Here is a 17345-nt window from a genome sequence, read left to right as displayed (position 1 = left end):
TATGTATGTATTTATTTATTTTAACATCCATGTGTAGATCTTTACCGAAAGGAAAACCAGTCAGGCTCCTTGCTTTTTACCAAGTTTGTTTTTGTTGTTTTGTGGCCTCTGCCTGCACAAATGGATTGTGTGAATTTTGTGAATTACCTATTCATAATCTTTATTTTTCCACTAGGGTGATTGCCTTTTTATTGATTTAAAGCAGGTTTTATTTTTGTTTTGTTCCACTTAATTCAGAAAGGATAATAACTCCTTTAATTGTCACATGTCACAGAGCTTTGGAGTCTGACAGACCTGAGTTTGAATCCTGGCTTTCCCACTCATGCACTGAGGATTTACAGGCAGTTTACTTGACCTCTCTGAGACTTAGTTACTTCTAATTGAGAACTAAATGAAAAAAACACTGCGTGGCACAGAATAAAAGCCCAGTGTGTGGTTTCTGCCGCTACAGTTTTTGTGTTGTTATTTTTGTTGTGATTCCTGCACTGCATATTTTCTCAGAAAAAGTATCTTGAGCTCTACCACTCATGTTGTTTCAGATTCTTAGACATGTAACACCCACTTGCTGTAACCAAAGCTCAGAAAAATGAAACTGAAATCACTGAAATTTTGTTTATTCCTTGTGTAGGAAGGAGACCAATGAAAGAAAACAAGCTGATTCCGTTTTAGTTAAAAGAGGAGCTTGCAGGGTTATTCCTGGGGTCAGGAAGCACTCAGATGAACACCTTAGATCTAGGGCCCTGGCAGGAGGCCTTGAGACTCATCACACAATTAAATCGTCTCCCTCAAACTGTGCTTGCCAGGGCAGGCAAGTGGACAAGTGCATTTCAGAAAGGTTCCCAGTCATTCCGAGTTGAAACAGGAAGGATCATCTAGTTAACTGTTTAACCAGTTTAGCACACCTGCTGTGCCCCCAGCACTCTGGTCGATTCATGGCCTTGTGACCCGTTTGGGCATCCTTGCACTGTAGGCGGGAGGCAGATGGGCGAGAGCCGGCCCTACCCTCTTCCTCCTACTTGGGATGGAGCTTTTGCTTTTCTTTGCTGAGTCTCTGAAGCAACAAAGTATGTATGGAGTCCTGGCTCTGGAGTTAGGCACATTGGGGTTCTGTCCCTGATTCCTCCATTCCGGCTGTGTGATTTTGGACAAGTTGCTACACCTCTCTGAGCCTCAGTGCCATCTTTTACATGATGGTGATTTTTTACCATCCCCAAAAGGTCATTTTGAGGACCAAATGAGTTGGGTAAGGGCTAGCACTGTCCTCAGCACGTGGGATACTCAGCCAACAGGAGGTGGGCACTGCTCCAGGAAGGCAGGAGGTGGGTACGTGGGCTGCGGTGTAGTCGGTGATGCAGACCCCCCACTCAGCACGATCCAGACCAACGGCTCCTGCCCTGCTGGGTGGATGAAAAGAGGCACCTCTTCCTCCAGCTGTCACACGGGGCACGCTGCCTGGCAAGGGGAGCTCGGGTGGGATCTTCACCCCCACTGGCCCCCTGGCCTGGGGGCCTTTGTGTAGTTTACAGACTGGCTACACCCCTCACAGCAGAAAGACATGAAATCCCACCGGCTGTTCCCTCACAATATATCAGTAATCGACGGCTTCTTATCACCCCACCATGGCCACCCAGCCCCAACTTCCCTTACACCTCACGTCCGTCCAGCAGCACAGCCTGCCTGCAAATATATCTAGAATTCTTTTAGCCACTCCTCAGACCAGGCCTGAAGCATATCATCTTTTCCCCAGACTACTGTAGTTGTCTCCTTACTGGCCTTCACTGGTGGTGCTCTCTTTACCCCCCACCCCCAATATACACTCATGCACACACGCGCACATGCACACAGAGCCCCCCCCCGCACACGCACACATGCACACAGAGCCCCACTACCACACACGCGCACATGCACACAGAGCCCCACCACCACACACGCGCACACAGAGCCCCACCACAAACACGCGCACATGCACACAGACCCCCACCGCACACACGCGCACATGCACACAGAGCCCCACCGCACACACGCGCACATGCACACAGAGCCCCACCGCACACACATACACAGACGCCCGACAGGATCCACCCTCCTCACGGTTTCTTCTCAACACTGTAGCCAGACTTAAATCCCACGTGGGATCATGTCATCGCCGTTTCACTCAGGGTCAAAGCCAAGATCCTTACAGAGGTCTGCCCGGCACCCCGTGGCCTCCACCACAGCCCCTTGCCCTGGCTCTTCTCGCCTGCAGCACTCCTTTCCCCAGCCCCATCTCCCCACAGTTCGACCTTCCTCCCCAGTGTGCCTCCTGCCCCATCTCCGACTTTCTCTCCGGCACTTCCCACCTCCCAGAATCATTCAACCTTTATCCCTTTGCTTGCCTTGGTCACCGGAATGTATGCCAGAGGAGGAGAAGGCTCCTTGTCCCCTGCCCCAGCCCTGCCGCGGAGAACAGTGCCTGGTACTTGGGGGCTCTCAGTAAATGTCTGTTGAAAGATAAATGAATCATCGTGGGACAGCACACTCCTAGTGTCTTCATTATGACAAAATCGTCCCGAATTGAAATTTGACTGCCACAGGCAATTTGTGGTGGAAGTTTACTCAAATTACCAATTCTTTCACTGTAGAAATTACGTGGCATATATGGATGCTTAGTAAGTTCTGTTGGATGCATTGCTTTTGGCCTTTGGGGCCGTGGTAGCCCTCTGAGGCCTCCTTACCCGTCAGCCAAATCCTGTGGTGGGTGGGAGCGTGCCCGTGACCCTTCTTAGCCGGGTGTTTCCCCCCAGAGTCCCCCGTGCAGTCCCCCGTGCAGCTGACACTGTCAGCCACTGGCTTCCGCTTCTCCTGCGGTCTCCATCTCTGTAGGGAAATCGTCGTCCTTTGCTTTCGCCATCTCGTCTTCCTGGGTCACTCTAACGTTTTGTTATTATCACCTGTTGATCTAACTTTCTCATTATCCTCTTCCCAGCTTTCCGTAGGAGTTATTTCTCTAATTTTAGTTTCATTGACTGTCAAACGAAGAGGTTGGACTTCTTAAAGTAGCACCTCCCTCTCAAATCTGAGGAGCCCTCAGTGCTTCCAGCTGCGAGACGCGGGCCTCTGGCATGTTCTCTAGCCCCTCCCAGGTCCCTCTCTGGGCCTTTCCCCCCGTCACTCATCGGCTGCCTTCTGCTCCCAGAGCTCACTCTCCACTTGCCAGGCACTCCCTGCCGCCCCAGGTGCTCTGGCTTCCACCATTTTTGAGCCCCTTCACCCCAGACTTGTGGTCTGAGTTTGCTTCTTGTGACCTCCGTGCTTACCTCCCCCAGCCTTCTTCTCCTTGTCTCACCTCACAGCTCATCCATTTCAGTAACCGCAGTGAACCCGACGGGCATCCCAAGTGCTTTTCATGTACTGACCTCATTCAGTCTTGAGGAGGAATCCTCCTCCTGTTACAGGCAGGAGACTGCGGCTCCCAGGGGTCACGGAACTGGCCCAGGACACAGCTTGTAAGTGGCAGAGCTGAACCTAGGCTGTCTGGCTCCAGAGGAGTGACCACCGCCCTGTCCTACCTCTCTTCACACCCACATCATCCCCTCACCCTTTCGTCCATGCCCCGCCGGCCCCGCCTGCCAGGGCAGAACCCTGGCTCTTCCTCTGCTCCTGCCGGGGGAGGTGCGGGCAGGTCACAGGCCTGGATAAGCCCCCGGTGCACGGCCTTGCCCACCCTTGCTCTGCACCGCTTCCCGGCCTGTCCTCAGGTCCCTCCCCACTTTGCAGTCGGCCTTGCTCCCCGTCAGGGCAGAGGGGCGAAGGCTGTTCCATCTCTTTTCACCACTGCTCGATGTTCTTCCCATTTTCTGTCCTTCTCTCTCCCTTCCCCGCATTCTCGAAGGAGGCACATCCCTTTTCCTCTCCGAGTCTCAACCCCGCTCGGGTCCACCCCCTGCTGCCTGTCCCAGCCGGCCTCCATCCACAGCCCTACCCCGAAACTCATAGCACCTTCCGGGCTGCCCCATCTTTGACTCTGCTGCCCCTCTCACCAGCATCCTTCTCTTTACCGCCAGTAACAGCAGTGCATCCTTCTGTTTCCTTTAGAACCAGATGCAGATGTTTTCTAGGACTTTCTTCAACTTCAGGCAGCAGGTGTTTTGGTGGAAAGAGCGTTCTCCCCCTGAGTCTTTAGGGCCAAGTTCTATTCTCTTATCCTGTAGCTTTAAAAAAAAGAAGGGGGGAAAAAAAGAAGAAAAGAAAAGAAAAAAAACCCCAACAACCTGGAGGCAGGCTGATGTGTCTCTGGTTAATGAGTGTGACTCATTGATCCCTCCTGATGATCATCCCTGTACCCTCAACAAAGGCAGGGGTGTGTCAAGGCTGAGGGTCAGGAGGAGAGCTTGGCCCTCGGGAGGTGGCCTCCCAGAGCAGCCAGGATGTGACAGGTACAGAGCACACCCTGCCTCCCCGGCACTGGAGTGCCGAGGAGAACAAGGCCTGCATCCTCCGGGGAGGCAGCACATGTGAACCCCCCTGGCAGCTTCAGATTCCACTGTGGTCCTCCAGGCAATGCAGAGAAACCCTGGGTCTAGGCTGGCGGGTGGGCTGAATGCATGTGGGTGCTGAGAGGCAGAGGGCAGCACGGAGCAGAGGGCAGGCCAGGGACCACTCATGGGGCAAAGTGGGACAGGGTCCTCGGACCCTCGGCTTTTCTCAGAGGAGCCAAGAGGCTGACAAAGCCATGCCGACCACCTTCTGGCAAGGAAATAGGCAGGGAAGGAGGGAAAGCAGGATCACTGCATCCTGCATGATTCTGCAGAGCAAGGTTCCCCTTAATGTGCCCCATCCAACCTTTGTCCACTAGATGTTAGGTGAAGAAAAACGTGTGGACCAGCATTTGTGGGGAGGTGGAGACCCCGCTGCTCCCAGACCTTCGCCCTCTGCAGGGCTCTGTTTAAGGTTCCGAGAAGCCCTGCAGAGGAGAAACCCAGCATTTAACCCAGAATTCCCCACGCTGCTTTGGCCATTGATTTTTTCCCCCCATGTAACATCATTAAAGTTTCATGGGGTTGGTATTCAGTGAGAGATCTTTGGGAAGTGCTGGTGTGAAGAATTTCATACCAGCATACTCTGGAATGTGCCCATTTTTTATTTTGCATGGAGGCCATGCCACATAGTGGAAAGGCTATGGGCTTTAGATAGGACCGACCTGGGTTTAAATCTGCCTTCCTATAAAATCCCTGGCCTTGATCAAGTTACCTAACCTCTCTGAAACTTAGTTTCCTCATTTTTAAAATGGGAGAGATGACATCAGCCATCTAATAGAGCTTTTGTGATGGTTAAATGACAAAATAATAATAGTTAACACATATAGAGGGTTTATTATGTGCCAGATACCACTTTAAGCACTTTCTGCGTCTCCTTTCTCCACCACAGCTCTGAGGTAGGTAATGTTATCATCTGTATCTCCCAGGTCAGGAGACCCTGACACGCAAAGTTAAGGGTCGTGTATATGTTGGAACTGAGATTTGCACCCCAGACACTAATCCCTGGTAGAGTCGGGATTTGAAACCTGACCATCACTTCTCAGCAGAGAGCGTGCTCCTAACCACTGTGTCCTAAAGGGCCTGGTGCATTAAAAGCAATAAGGAATATCAGTTCCCTTTTCAGGTGATTCATGGATATTTAAAGGGGGATCAGACATTCCTGAGACTCCAAGTCATTCTGCAGTCTTTTTTATCAAACCTGTTAAAGGAATAATCTGGACCTGCTTGTCCACGCATTGTTTTCTGCACATAAAATAAAAATTCTCCTTCAGCCCGTGTCCAGAAAGTTATGACCCTGCTTTATGACCTCTCTGCTTTGCCTCCATATCATGATCCACCTCAGTTTGGGCAGCTGCTCAGCCATCGGCTGGAATTGGGCCACTACCCACACAGGTGCCATCAGTGGTCCGTGCATCCCCATCCAGGACCAAGAGTCCTCCCAGAAAGCACAGTGGGGCTGTAGCTTGTTCCTCAGGCTGTTCTCCTTCCTGTACTTCAGTGACAGACTTGGCAAAGGTCTAAGAAGGTGTCCCTTTTATCACTCATTCAACAAACCTTTACTGAGCTCCTTTGCTGGGCTAGGTGCATGCTCTGTATTGTGCCTCTTAAGTAGATCTCAGAATCTTCCTAACAGCCCTCAGTAGCCCTCTAAGACTGGAATGCTGTAGACTCTCCTCCAAGTGGTGTTGGGCCCTTTTCCACATAGACCAGCCTTGTTGTTTTTTTTTTTTTTAAACTTATTTGATTTATTTTTGGCTATGTTGGGTTTTCGTTGCTGTGCATGGGCTTTCTCTAGTTGTGGTGAGCGGGGGCTACCCCTTGCTGCAGTATGCGGGCTTCTCATCGCAGTGGCCTCTCTTGTTGTGGAGCACAGGCTCTAGGCGTGCGGGCTCAGTAATTGCGGTGCGTGGGCTCTAGAGCACAGGCTCAGTAGTCATGGCACATGGGCTTAGTGCTCTGCCGCATGTGGGATCTTCCCGGACCAGGAGTTGAACCCGTGTCCCCTGCATTGGCAGACAGATTCCCAACCACTGTGCTACCAGGGAAGTCCGACCAGCCTTGTTTTGATTCACAAACTACTCCAGGGTTCCCAAGCCCTGCCTCTTGTGAGACCCTCTCAGTAGGCTCTCTAAGCCCCATTGTTCCAAATGCAAGCTCCTTGATTTTTGTTTGATATCAGGATTCCCAAGCATCTAGAGCTTCCAGCAGGACTGGGTACACAAGTGCCACAAACGGGGTTCTCTGCAGGCCCCTGACAGCCGCTGCACATGAGCTCTCCTCTGCTCACAACATCATTCTAACCGTCCAGTCCACCAGGCAAACCTGGTTCAAGTCTCCCCTCCTCCTTGGTCCCTCCTCCTTCCATTACCCCACACACACCGGCAAGTAAGCTGATCATTTTCTCCTCTGTTCTGCTCCTGTACCTCACATATGCCCCACAGCTGGGGGAAAAAAGGCATTTCTTCCTCAAGATACTTGACTGCCACCTGCTGGAAATTTGTAGTAATGGCTCCACAAATCTCTGCCACTTAACAGAGGCGCAGGTACGCTGGCATTGGGCAGTGCACTGCTTGCCCAACTGCAGGCATGGCCCTGCCTATTGCAGTGATCAGGATTGAGGGGATCTTAAACATACCCCCCTGTGTCCCCAGTGCCCTGGCTTCCACTAAGGCTAAAGAAATGCTTGCTGATTGATCGTGGTGCAAACCCGTTACCTTAGGGTCGAGGCACCTGGTCTCACAGGTGAATGTTCTCTGAATCCGTCTGTTGCAAAGCGAGGCAGCCAAACTCCCCACAAACTTTCAGAGTAACCAGAGGATCAGGGGGACTTGCAGAGGGGACAGGGACCCTTCAGTCTCTCACCTCTGCTCAAAGGCCACCACCATCTGAACAGACCAGAGCAACTCCACATTCATCCCCTCATTAAACCTTGAGTTGAGAATGTGGAGAATGGAACCGGGGCCAGCTGCCCTGCTCCTCTGCATGGGGGAAGGACAGTACTTTGGAGCAGATGCTGTGTCCAGGGCCAGCGCCTTGAAGGTGGTGGGGATGCAGAGGTGGCCACACAGGGGTCCTTGCGGGCAGCTAGGGGTTTTGTGGCAAAGTAGATCGGTGAGCATGTAGCTACTAGACACGGGTAAGCAAGGGTGTTGATTCACTATCGTCCATATTTTCCTAAGCTGTGCCTTTTTATTAAACATCATCAAAAGCCATTACCCCAGTGACGTCCTGGGGCTTCACAAAGTGGTCTCAGTAGAGCTCCATCCAGCTGTTACACCTGCAGGCGGGGGCAGGAGGGGAAACATGCTTTTACCAGGGTCCCATTTTATAAAGGGAGAAGCCCTCTGTCCTTTCACAAAGCTTGTTTCCCCAGAGCCAGAGCCATTCGGCACAGCGTTGCTCAGGTCACATAGAAAGAGTCTCCCGGGGACTTCCCTGGCGGTCCAGTGATTAGGACTTGGTGCTTTCACTGCCGGGGCCCAGGTTCAATCCCTGGTCGGGGAACTAAGATCCCGCAAGCTGCATGGAGTGGCCAAAAAAAAAAAACAAGTCTCTTGGACAGATACCTCTCCCTGGTAACCCTAATAAAGTAAGAGGGCTGAGCATTTCCCTCTCTGCCCTGGCTTCCAGGAAGCCCAGAGACAACTTCTTACTTCAGTTTCTGTAGCTTTCCTGAACCAGGATTGCTTCTCCTCACATTTCGCTGATTCCTTCCCCAGGAGTGCTTGTTTTTGGGGCATTTGTATTTTCCTTTGTAGGGGTGGCTTTGGGGGCAGGATGGGCAGTGGTGTGGCAGAAGAAAGAAGAACCACCAGTGAGCCAGGCACAGGTGGGTTTCAGTCCCCACTTGCTAAGCAAGATGCCTTTGCCTCTTCAATGTTTAGTTCTTTACCTGGAAATTTGGGATAATGACCATAATTAACAGATAGGTTACTGTGAAGATTAAACTCCACCAGTGTGACCGCCACTGTTCGCGCTCCCTCCTCCCAGGCCAGGCTTGGTCTGTGGCTCCAGGATCAGAGTCTATTTCCTTCTTCCTGCCTGTGTCAGTCGGCTTACGATGAGTGATACAGCGGGGAGAGCTAGGGGACCAAGGGGTTTCCGGGGATGCAGGACTTCCAGTGCTAAATCAGGAAGGTCAGAGGCAAACAGAAGAGCCAGTCACCCTGGTATTAAACAACCTCAACATCTCAGGGGCTTACAGTGGCCAAGGTTTGCTTCTTGTTCATGCTGCATCCATACAGGGTCTTGGCCAAAGGAGGAGCCTCTATCCAGGCATCGCTGGTCTCAGCGCGAACAACGGGGCACACGGTAAAGGTCAGTTTGAAGGTTGCCACCGTCCCTTCCGCTCACATTCATCCATCAGGGCGAGTCACTTGGCCAGGCCTGACATGAGGCAGCCTGTCGACTTCCCACACAGAGGAGCAGCTAATGGTGGGAACCTTGGTACAATCCACACGCTCCCCTTTCTCTACTTGTCATTCTGGGGTGCTGGGGCAGGGAGGAGGGAAAGCCCAGAGATGCCTGGTCCACAGCTGGAGGGCACCCTGTGGCCATCTTCCTGTGGATGGTGTGTGTGGGTTTCTTTAGGGGCGCTTCAGCCTTGCCCCACTCTGCTCTGAGTACCAGCTGTCTCCTTTTGGCACCTAATAGTGGCTGACACGCTCACCTCTTCCAGCACCCTTGCTCCTTTGTGTGGAGCCCCAGAGAATCTTCTCCCTATGCTCCGAGGAGCACAAGGGCACTGAGGTGGGACAGAGGGTGCCCCCAAGCTCTTGCCAGGTACACGTCCCAGGTCCCTTCATGCCTGGCTTTCTCTGGCCACCCAGAGAGCCTCCCTCCCACCTTCGGAAATCTCTAGGTCAGAAGTGAGCACACGTGTGACCCCTGACTCCAGGACTGTGGCCAGGCTCTCCCAAGAGCGTCCTCGCTGTGTGTCACTTGGGTGGCAGCACCAGGGCCAGCCCTGAGCCCCCACTCAGCAAGGGCCCCTCTCCCAGGTAACTTTGGCCTCTTGGAGCCCCCTCTCTTGGCTCAAACCTCTTCTAGAAGTAGTTAGCACAGAAGACGTTTTTTGTCCCTTTTCTTTCATTGTTCCATTTATTGTCTTAGATCTAAGAACACCTTCCTGGAGAGAAAACAGTTTTCCAAAAAATAATTGTCACAGCTGATTCAGCTTCCTTACCTTGTCCAAGCATATAAGAAACATGGTTTTTGTTTTGCAAATTACAGTGCCAAAAATCTATGTTAGCATTTATTATTTCTATAAAGTAAACATGAGTGCTGGAAAAAATGATCAAAATAAATTCCGTATGGAGTTTGGTGCTGAGAACCTTTATCTAAATTTCAGGGAACTGGGGGAAAGAAAATGCAAGGCATGGCGCTGGGAAATGCGGAGCCTTGAGATCCGGGCGCAGCTGGCGGGGCGGGCCGGGCCCGGCGGGGTCTAGGCAGAGAGGCCGCAGGCAGCGGGCGAGGGGAAGGGGCGGAGCAGCAGGGGAGAGCTGGAAGCTTCTCTGAGGGCGCACCTGGGGGCACTTGAAAGGCACGCGGGAGTTCACCCCGTGACTGCGTGGGTCAAGGGAGCCGCGCCTGTGAAACAAAGTGGGCACAGCTGAGGCCTCGTGCGCTCGGCTGCGTGCTCTTGGGAACTTCAGTATTTAAGCAGCCTGGCGCCTTGGGTAGTAGATGAGCTGTCGGGCTGGAGAGCGAGCAGGTCCGTTGCGGAGGCCTGGTGTATCCTGCTGGGGGGTTTGGAGTTTTATCTGGAAGGCTTGGGGAGAGCAGTGAAGCCCCTGAAGTGTTTTAAGCAAGGGGGTGGCCTACCTCTGACCACAGTGAGGAGGGGGCGAGACTGGAGAGGGGAGCAGCCTGGATGGAGGCGATGAATAGAGGTTGGATGAAGTGGCTGGACCCACCCATCCAAGGGCCAAGTGTGGGTTCTGGGGTGTTAGAAGGAGAAGGGAGGTCGCCCGGGGTGGATCCTGGGTTGCGAATTTGGGGGCTGGCAGGATAGTGTGGGACCTGGACGGGGAATCAGATTTAGATGGGGTCGTGTGTGGTGAGCCTCCCCCAAGCAGCCCTGCCCTGGGGACTTTGCATCCCTGCCGCTTATCCCTTGAGGCTTAGGGACTGGGAGTCCAGAATTCCTGGTCACATCGTTTGCACTTGCCCAGACAGGGTTACCTGTGTCAGACAGTGAGGGCTTCTGAACCAGACTGCAAGGAAGAATAAATCGGGAGGACACAGTCCGTTCTATCCCTGGATATTCATCTGAAGACCTTTGTAATGATCAAGACAAAAGCAGGTCATTGACGACGCAAGAATTAGCCAGCGGAATGTGAAGCGCCAGAATTTGTGCTTCAGGAAGGTCAGGAAGGCCCCGTTTAAAATCTGTCTCCCATCTCAAGATGGAGCAGGTAGGGAGTAGTGGGGCAGGTGCAGCCCATTTCTTCCTTCAGAGCCTGTTCCTTCCGCAGGGGTCGCAGGGCCAGAGAGGAGACCCCCGTATCCTGCCAGCAGGAGGTGGGCAGGGCAGCAAACTCTCCCCCCGTCTTAATTTAACATGAGCAGCTTTTCAGAACTGATTTCTCTACCACATGTACTTGAGTTCAGGGACATTTTCTTTCAGCGTCTTAGCTCACTCCCAGCGGTTTCAGGTATTGGCCCTGCTGGCACTTTGTCTTAGCTTAATGTTTCCTGAAGACTTGTCTTCTGTGGTTCCTCGTTGTGTGCATTTAGGTAACTCACCTGGCTGGAGAGAGAGTTGAGTGGTGTCGTTACTGGCAGGTGTAGCTCCCGGAGCCCCAGTGCTCTCCTGCTATGTGACCTCGGCTGGTTTCTTCACCTCTCTCTGCCTCGATCTTCTTCTCGGTAAAATGTGGAAACAACAGTATTTACCTCTGAGTTATTTTCAGGTCTGAGTGAGTTAATCTACATGGTGCAGTAAGAACAGCGCCTGACGCCAAGTACACGCTCAGTCACTGTTCACTGTTACTATTGCTTGACCCAGTAGGAGAAATGAAAAATATAATTATCTTCTTCCTCTTAAGGCCGTGTCCAAGAATTTACGTTTAGTAATTTAAAAGGCATTGTTTTTCACAGAAATTATCTCCTGGCAGACTTCCTCATGTGTTTGCAGTTGAGTTTAACAGGCAGTTGAAGGACGGGACGGTCAGCTCAGCATTGCTCCCTGTAATCAGGAGTCATGAGCGAGTTCCCCATCTTCCTCAGCTGCTATGAGACTTTTCATTTACTCCAAAGTGACCTGTCTGGGATTTCTTCTCCTGTGGGCCCCACTGTAGGTTTCTGGAAGAAGTTGACCGCCTGAAAGGAAGCGACAAAACATGAAAATTGCTTTGAGGTGACCAACAAGTCCAGTGGCCCCTTGCTTCTCCCAAGGTGGATCTGGGGTTTAAGAACCGTAACTTCAGGTAACAATCCTATCCCACCCACCCCTGCCTAGAGTGACTATCATTGGCAGCTCCGATGGTAGTCCTTCCCTCAGGAAGTGTGGTTTCTTCCAGGAGCCCTAGAACTTGAAATTTTCCACCTCATGCAAATGTATGGCTGTTCAAAAAGAGGAGCGGGGGCTAGAGGGGGCACCACAGGTCTGACATGTGACCCAAAGGGTCACCGAGACCCTGAGGTCTGTGCTCACTGCTGGCCCACTTCTCTTAATGTCAGTAATAATGATAATAATGACAACAAAAGCTACAGCTGCAGCAGGGCCTTTAATGTGATTAAATGATTATAAAATACTCCTCGAAGAATACCTCACACTAGCCAGGAAATTTCTAAAAATGAAGAGTAAGAAGCAGGAAAGGAATTGTTCTACCAGATATTAAAATGTATTATAAAGCCACAATCATAAATAGTGTGGTACCAGAATGGAAGTAAGCAGATCAAAGGAACAGAAGAGAAAGTCCAGAAATAGAAAACGAATCAATAAAGATGGCATTTCAAGTGACGGGTAACAGGACACCTGGTCTAGTAAGTGGTGCTGGGACAACTGTCTATTTGGAGAGAAATAAGAAATTCCCAACCTTAGGTCGTGTACCAGAAATAATTTCCAAGTGGATTAAAGAACTAAATTTTTTTAAAAAAAATATAAAAACATTAGCAAAGAAGAGAATGTTTTTATTATTTTGGGGTGACAAGGTTTTTAAAACATGTCACTTTTAGTATCACATACAAATACCATAAGCAAAGTTAAAAGGCAAAAGGGGGGGAAAGTATTTACAACATCTGTGACGAGCAAAGATTAATATTCCTAATATACAAATTTATTCATTCAACATGCATTTATTGAGTGCTCACTGTGTGCTAGAAAGTGTTCTAGGCACTAAGGGTGCAAGCAGTAAACCAAAGTCCCTGCTCTTCTGATGCTTATAGTCTAATGGAGAGGACAGCCAGTAAATTAAGTAGATTATTGCAGGCCAAATGCTGATAAGGGCGATGGCAAAAAATTAAGCAAGTCTGGGGTGGTTAGGAAGAGTTGGTGGGGAGGTCATATTATGTGGCTCTTCAGGGAAGCTTCACTGATTAAGTGAAGCTTCATCTGAGCAGAAATATGAAAGAAAAAGGGGAGAAGTGGTTGAATTTTGGATGTTTTTTTAATCTTGAGCTGATAAGATTTGCTGATGGATTGGATGCAGGTTGTGAAGGAAAGAAAGGAGTCAAGGGTGACTTCTAGGTTTGGGGCCTGAGCAGCAAGCAGGATTGAAGTACTACTTACTGACCTGGGCATGACCAAGAGGCTTGGCTTGGGGAGAACCAGGGATTGGTTATGGATGTTTCATGTTTCAGTTGTATATTCAAAGGGAGATGTCAGGGTGATGGTTGGTTATACAGGTTTGGAATTTGGGGAGAGATCTGGGCTGGAGATGTAAATATGGGAGTTGTCATAGCATAGATAGTATTTGAAACAATGAAACTAGACGGATCTCCTAGGGAGTGAGTATAGACAGAGAGGAGGGCCGAGGACAGCTAGAGGTGAGGAGATGAGAGGAACCAGATGAAGAGACCAAAGAGGAGTGGCCACTGAAGTAGGAGAACCATGAAGCTGAGAGACAAGGAGGAGGGAGAGATCAACTCTATTAGATGTGCTGATGGGCCGAGTAGGGAGGGAATGGAGAACTTGCTATTGGATTTAGCAATGAGGAGGTCACTAGTGAACCCAACAGGGGCTGTTGTAGTGGGATAATGGGGACAAAAGCCTGATTTGAGTTGAGTTGTAGCGAGGAAGAGGAAAGCAATTGGAAACAAAGAATTGGGGCAGTAACTGGAAGGGAATGGAGTTCAAAAAAGTTGTGTTTTTCTCGCCCCCAAGATGAGAGTTGTTGCAGTGTGTTCTTATCCTAATGGGAGTGATGCTTTAGAGTGGAGGAAGTGGATGATGCAGGATTGGGGCAGATGGTCTGGAGTAGTAAGAGAGGGTGGGGTCAGCATGCTTTGGGGCTGGGGTCCTAGCCTGCAGCATCTAGGTAGCTGGTAGAAGTGGTCACTGGCCTCTTTTCTCAGTGAAGTAGAAGCAGACTTATCAGCTAAGCATGAGGACTGGGGAGATGTTGGAGGTTTGAGGAGGAGAGAGCAAGTATGGTTGCAGAGTGGGAGAATAGATGGAGCAGAAGAGTCAAGGATCGTTGCTTGCTTTTCTCCCACCAGTTCAGGTGCCCAGGTGAGCATGAGTCAGGAGGCCCATCGATCCTAAAGGCAATATGGTAGGAAAATAGGACATGAGTGGGCACAAAGGAAAACCAAGAAATGCCCATATAAACACAGGAACACCATCCATAATAATTTTAAATTACAAGTAAAAACAGTGAGGTTTCGTTTCTTTCCTTCAGATTGGCAAGTGCTCTTATTGGGGATGTAAATTATTGGTGCTTTTCTGGAGCACAGTGTTTCAGCATTTACCAAAACATACAATGTGTGTCCCCTTTAGACCTGTCAGTCCGACTCTTAGAGATAATAGCTCAAATGTGCAGAGCTACGCACACAAAGATGTTCACTCCAGCAACGGTCGTGAGAGTGAAAACGCAGCACACACCTAACCAGGAGGGCTCAGGTCTCTAATCTGTGGGCACACTAGTGACAGTGAAAACAAGGGCTCACCCTTGCCTCTCACTTTGCAGATGAGGAAACTCGGGCCCAGAGAGCGGGAGTGACAGCCCCAGTCACGGCGCTTGGAGCTGGACCCCAACAGCGGGCAGTGCACGGCCACCTTCAACTGGGTTTGCAGTTGGAGTCCCTTGCAAGGTACTTGCCAGCCTCTCCTTTGGGCCGACTTACTTTACGCTTTTAAGATATGAATTCTGAAAATGTTTTGCAAGTGTTTGCAGTGTCTTCACTTCATTATGCAAGGTTTTCCTTGCAGTGGAATCCTGAGTACAAAAGGACAGTTTGGGAGGACAGGACAGACTTTGCCTGGGCCAGTGATAGAGAGGGACCATTTTTTCCTGACTCCCAAGTGGGACTTATAGGCTGAGAAAGGATATTTTCTGCTTTCCTACAACTTTGATAAAAATTTGTAATAAAAATACAAAGATAGGGCTTCCCTGGTGGCGCAGTGGTTAAGAATCCGCCTGCCAATTCAGGAGACACGGGTTCGAGCCCTGGTCTGGGAAGATCCCACATGCCGCGGAGCAACTAAGCCCGTGCACCACAATTACTGAGCCCATGCGCCACAACTACTGAAGCCCGCGCGCCTAGAGCCTGTGCTCTGCAACAAGAGAAGCCACCGCGTTCAGAAGCCCGCACACCACAATGAAGAGTAGCCCCCGCTCGCCGCAACTAGAAAAAGCCTGCGCACAGCAATGAAGACCCAACACAGCCAAAAATAAATAAAATAATAAATTTTTAAAAATACAAAGATAACAAGTAGATCATATTTATTTCATTGATTAGAAGAAGATTAATTTAGGACTGTCAGAACATCTGGGACACTTGGTCCCCTCGGTGGGAGGAGCACAGGGCTGTAACTTCTAGAGCCTTGGGTTCTGGTTTAGTTCTTCCATGCCCTGGCACGGGGATCTAGGAGAAGCCACCCAGTTTCTCTGAGCTTTGTGTCTACAAGAAAAACGAGTGGGTGAGCCTAAATTACCTATAGTAACGCCTAGAGTAAATACGATGCTCCTTCCGGTTCTACCTGGTCCCTGTTCCGGTTGGCTGGGTGACAGAGATGTTGGTGCTGTAATCAAGTCCCTTTCCCTCCACAGAGCCACCCTGGTCGTCCTCCACCTTAGAAGAGCACGTAGAAATAAACGTGCCTCTGTGCCTCCTTGTACCTATTCCAGACTCCAATGGCCGAACAGAGAATGGACATTTCTTCAACTATCAGCGACTTCATGTCCCCAGGCGCCACCGACCTCCTCTCCAGCCCCCTGGGCACCGGTGGCATGGATTGCAACCGGAAACGCAAGGGCAGCTCCACGGACTACCAGTAAGGCCTTTGGGCTCGTCTTCCTCTGGCTAAACTTGGTGTCGGCTCACAGGCATGAACATCTAGGGCCTCTACTGTCCCTCCTGGAAGAAGGGATCCTCTCTGTGAAAAGGGGTGGGAATGAAAGATCCAACTCCAGGTGGCCACACAGTAGTTGATTTTGCCCTTTGTCTTCCTCCTGGATTGCAAGCAGGAGGGAGCTTCCAGTACTGCTGAGGTGTTTATTCCCGGCTCCTGTCCCCAGATTGTTCCACATCGAGGGAACAAGAATAGCCTTAAAGCCAGGTTCCACATTTTACCCCTTTCTTCATTTTCCTTTGCTCTTTTGAGCAAGATGGCTAAGTCCCTGGATGTAACCTCAGTGGTTTCAAAAAGAGCTTTGCCTGAAGGCCTCTCTCTAGGAGGACATCAATGGCTTACTTAACGTTTGTGGAGTGAATAAGTAGAGGTCATCTCTGGAAACAGTATAGGAACAGTGATATTGTCCTTAAACGTTATTTAAATTAGTGTGTTCCTCTTATATTAAATAGTACTTTTCTTTTTAGACTTGATGGCTTTTCTTTTGAATAAGTAAATTTTCACACTTATAGTCAACTCTTCTGTAGCTGTACGAACATCTAGGGCATAAGTCAGCATAGAACATCCAAAGGTACATTTTGTTTTGTAGAGGCAACTGTGTGGAGTCTTGCCCAAATGTCCATTTGAGAGGTTTTCTTCTGTTTAATGAGGGAAAATCTCCAAGGAGGTATCCCCCCTACAGCAGATGTCCTTTCTGCTGAAGTTCACAGGTCGAATTTGGGGAGCACAGTGGCTGGAGGTCAGATGCCCACTAGGAGATGCTATGAGTAATATGTAAGTGATCCCAGATGATTAAGAGAGTGGACGCCCAGGGGATGGAGAGTGGGTGTGAGGACTGAGAGGATGTTCTTCCATGGCAGTAACTCCCCAACAGGGAAACTAGATGTTTTCTGTGGAGCCTTTGTCTTGGGCCAGTGCCAATGGAGGCCTTGACATGTTCTAAGACCTCTGCTATCTAGATCTGTGGTTTCCAACCTTGTCTCCATCCAGAACTTTCAGATTTCCCGCATGGACTCCAGTTTGCAGGTCTTCTGTAATTCATGGAGACCCTATTAATTAAGCAACCATAATCCTTTTCTTATCATTTTAATGTACTAAACTTATACCTGAAGGGCAGAGCTTCTTTTCACCTGAGATGATCATCTGCCTCAGTGAGCAGATACAAGTCTAGACAAAAGGGAAGAGAGAGTTGTCATTTTCCCCTGTGGCTTGTAGATTTTCTTCTGAACTTCAGGACTAGCTAGAGAAAGTCTCTGCCTGTGAGGAAATCGAGGGCTCTTGGTTGGGAACCACTGTTCTAGAATGCC

General features: G+C 50.1%; 1 protein-coding gene across 9 annotated transcripts in view; it reads left to right on the top strand.

The window, feature by feature from the left end:
- Positions 1 to 17345, top strand: part of BMAL1 (basic helix-loop-helix ARNT like 1) — a 104156-nt gene that overhangs the window by 56159 nt on the left and 30652 nt on the right. For 6 of the 9 annotated variants that reach the window (XM_057552133.1, XM_057552134.1, XM_057552130.1 and 3 more), the window contains 3 exons: positions 11822 to 11950; positions 14654 to 14777; positions 15737 to 15960. In XM_057552133.1, the coding sequence (XP_057408116.1) occupies positions 15821 to 15960 (140 nt within the window). In that variant the 5' untranslated portion in view covers positions 11822 to 11950; positions 14654 to 14777; positions 15737 to 15820. Of the gene's footprint in view, positions 1 to 11821; positions 11951 to 14653; positions 14778 to 15736; positions 15961 to 16723; positions 16813 to 17345 lie in introns of those variants that run through there. The other 3 variants (XM_057552131.1, XM_028164681.2, XM_007174901.3) reach the window with 3 other exon arrangements.

Source organism: Balaenoptera acutorostrata, chromosome 9 (genome assembly GCF_949987535.1).
Source record: "Balaenoptera acutorostrata chromosome 9, mBalAcu1.1, whole genome shotgun sequence".
Lineage (NCBI taxonomy): Eukaryota > Metazoa > Chordata > Mammalia > Artiodactyla > Balaenopteridae > Balaenoptera > Balaenoptera acutorostrata.
The sequence above is the reverse complement of the archived record's forward strand: the minus strand, read 5'-3'. Positions and strand labels throughout refer to the sequence as shown.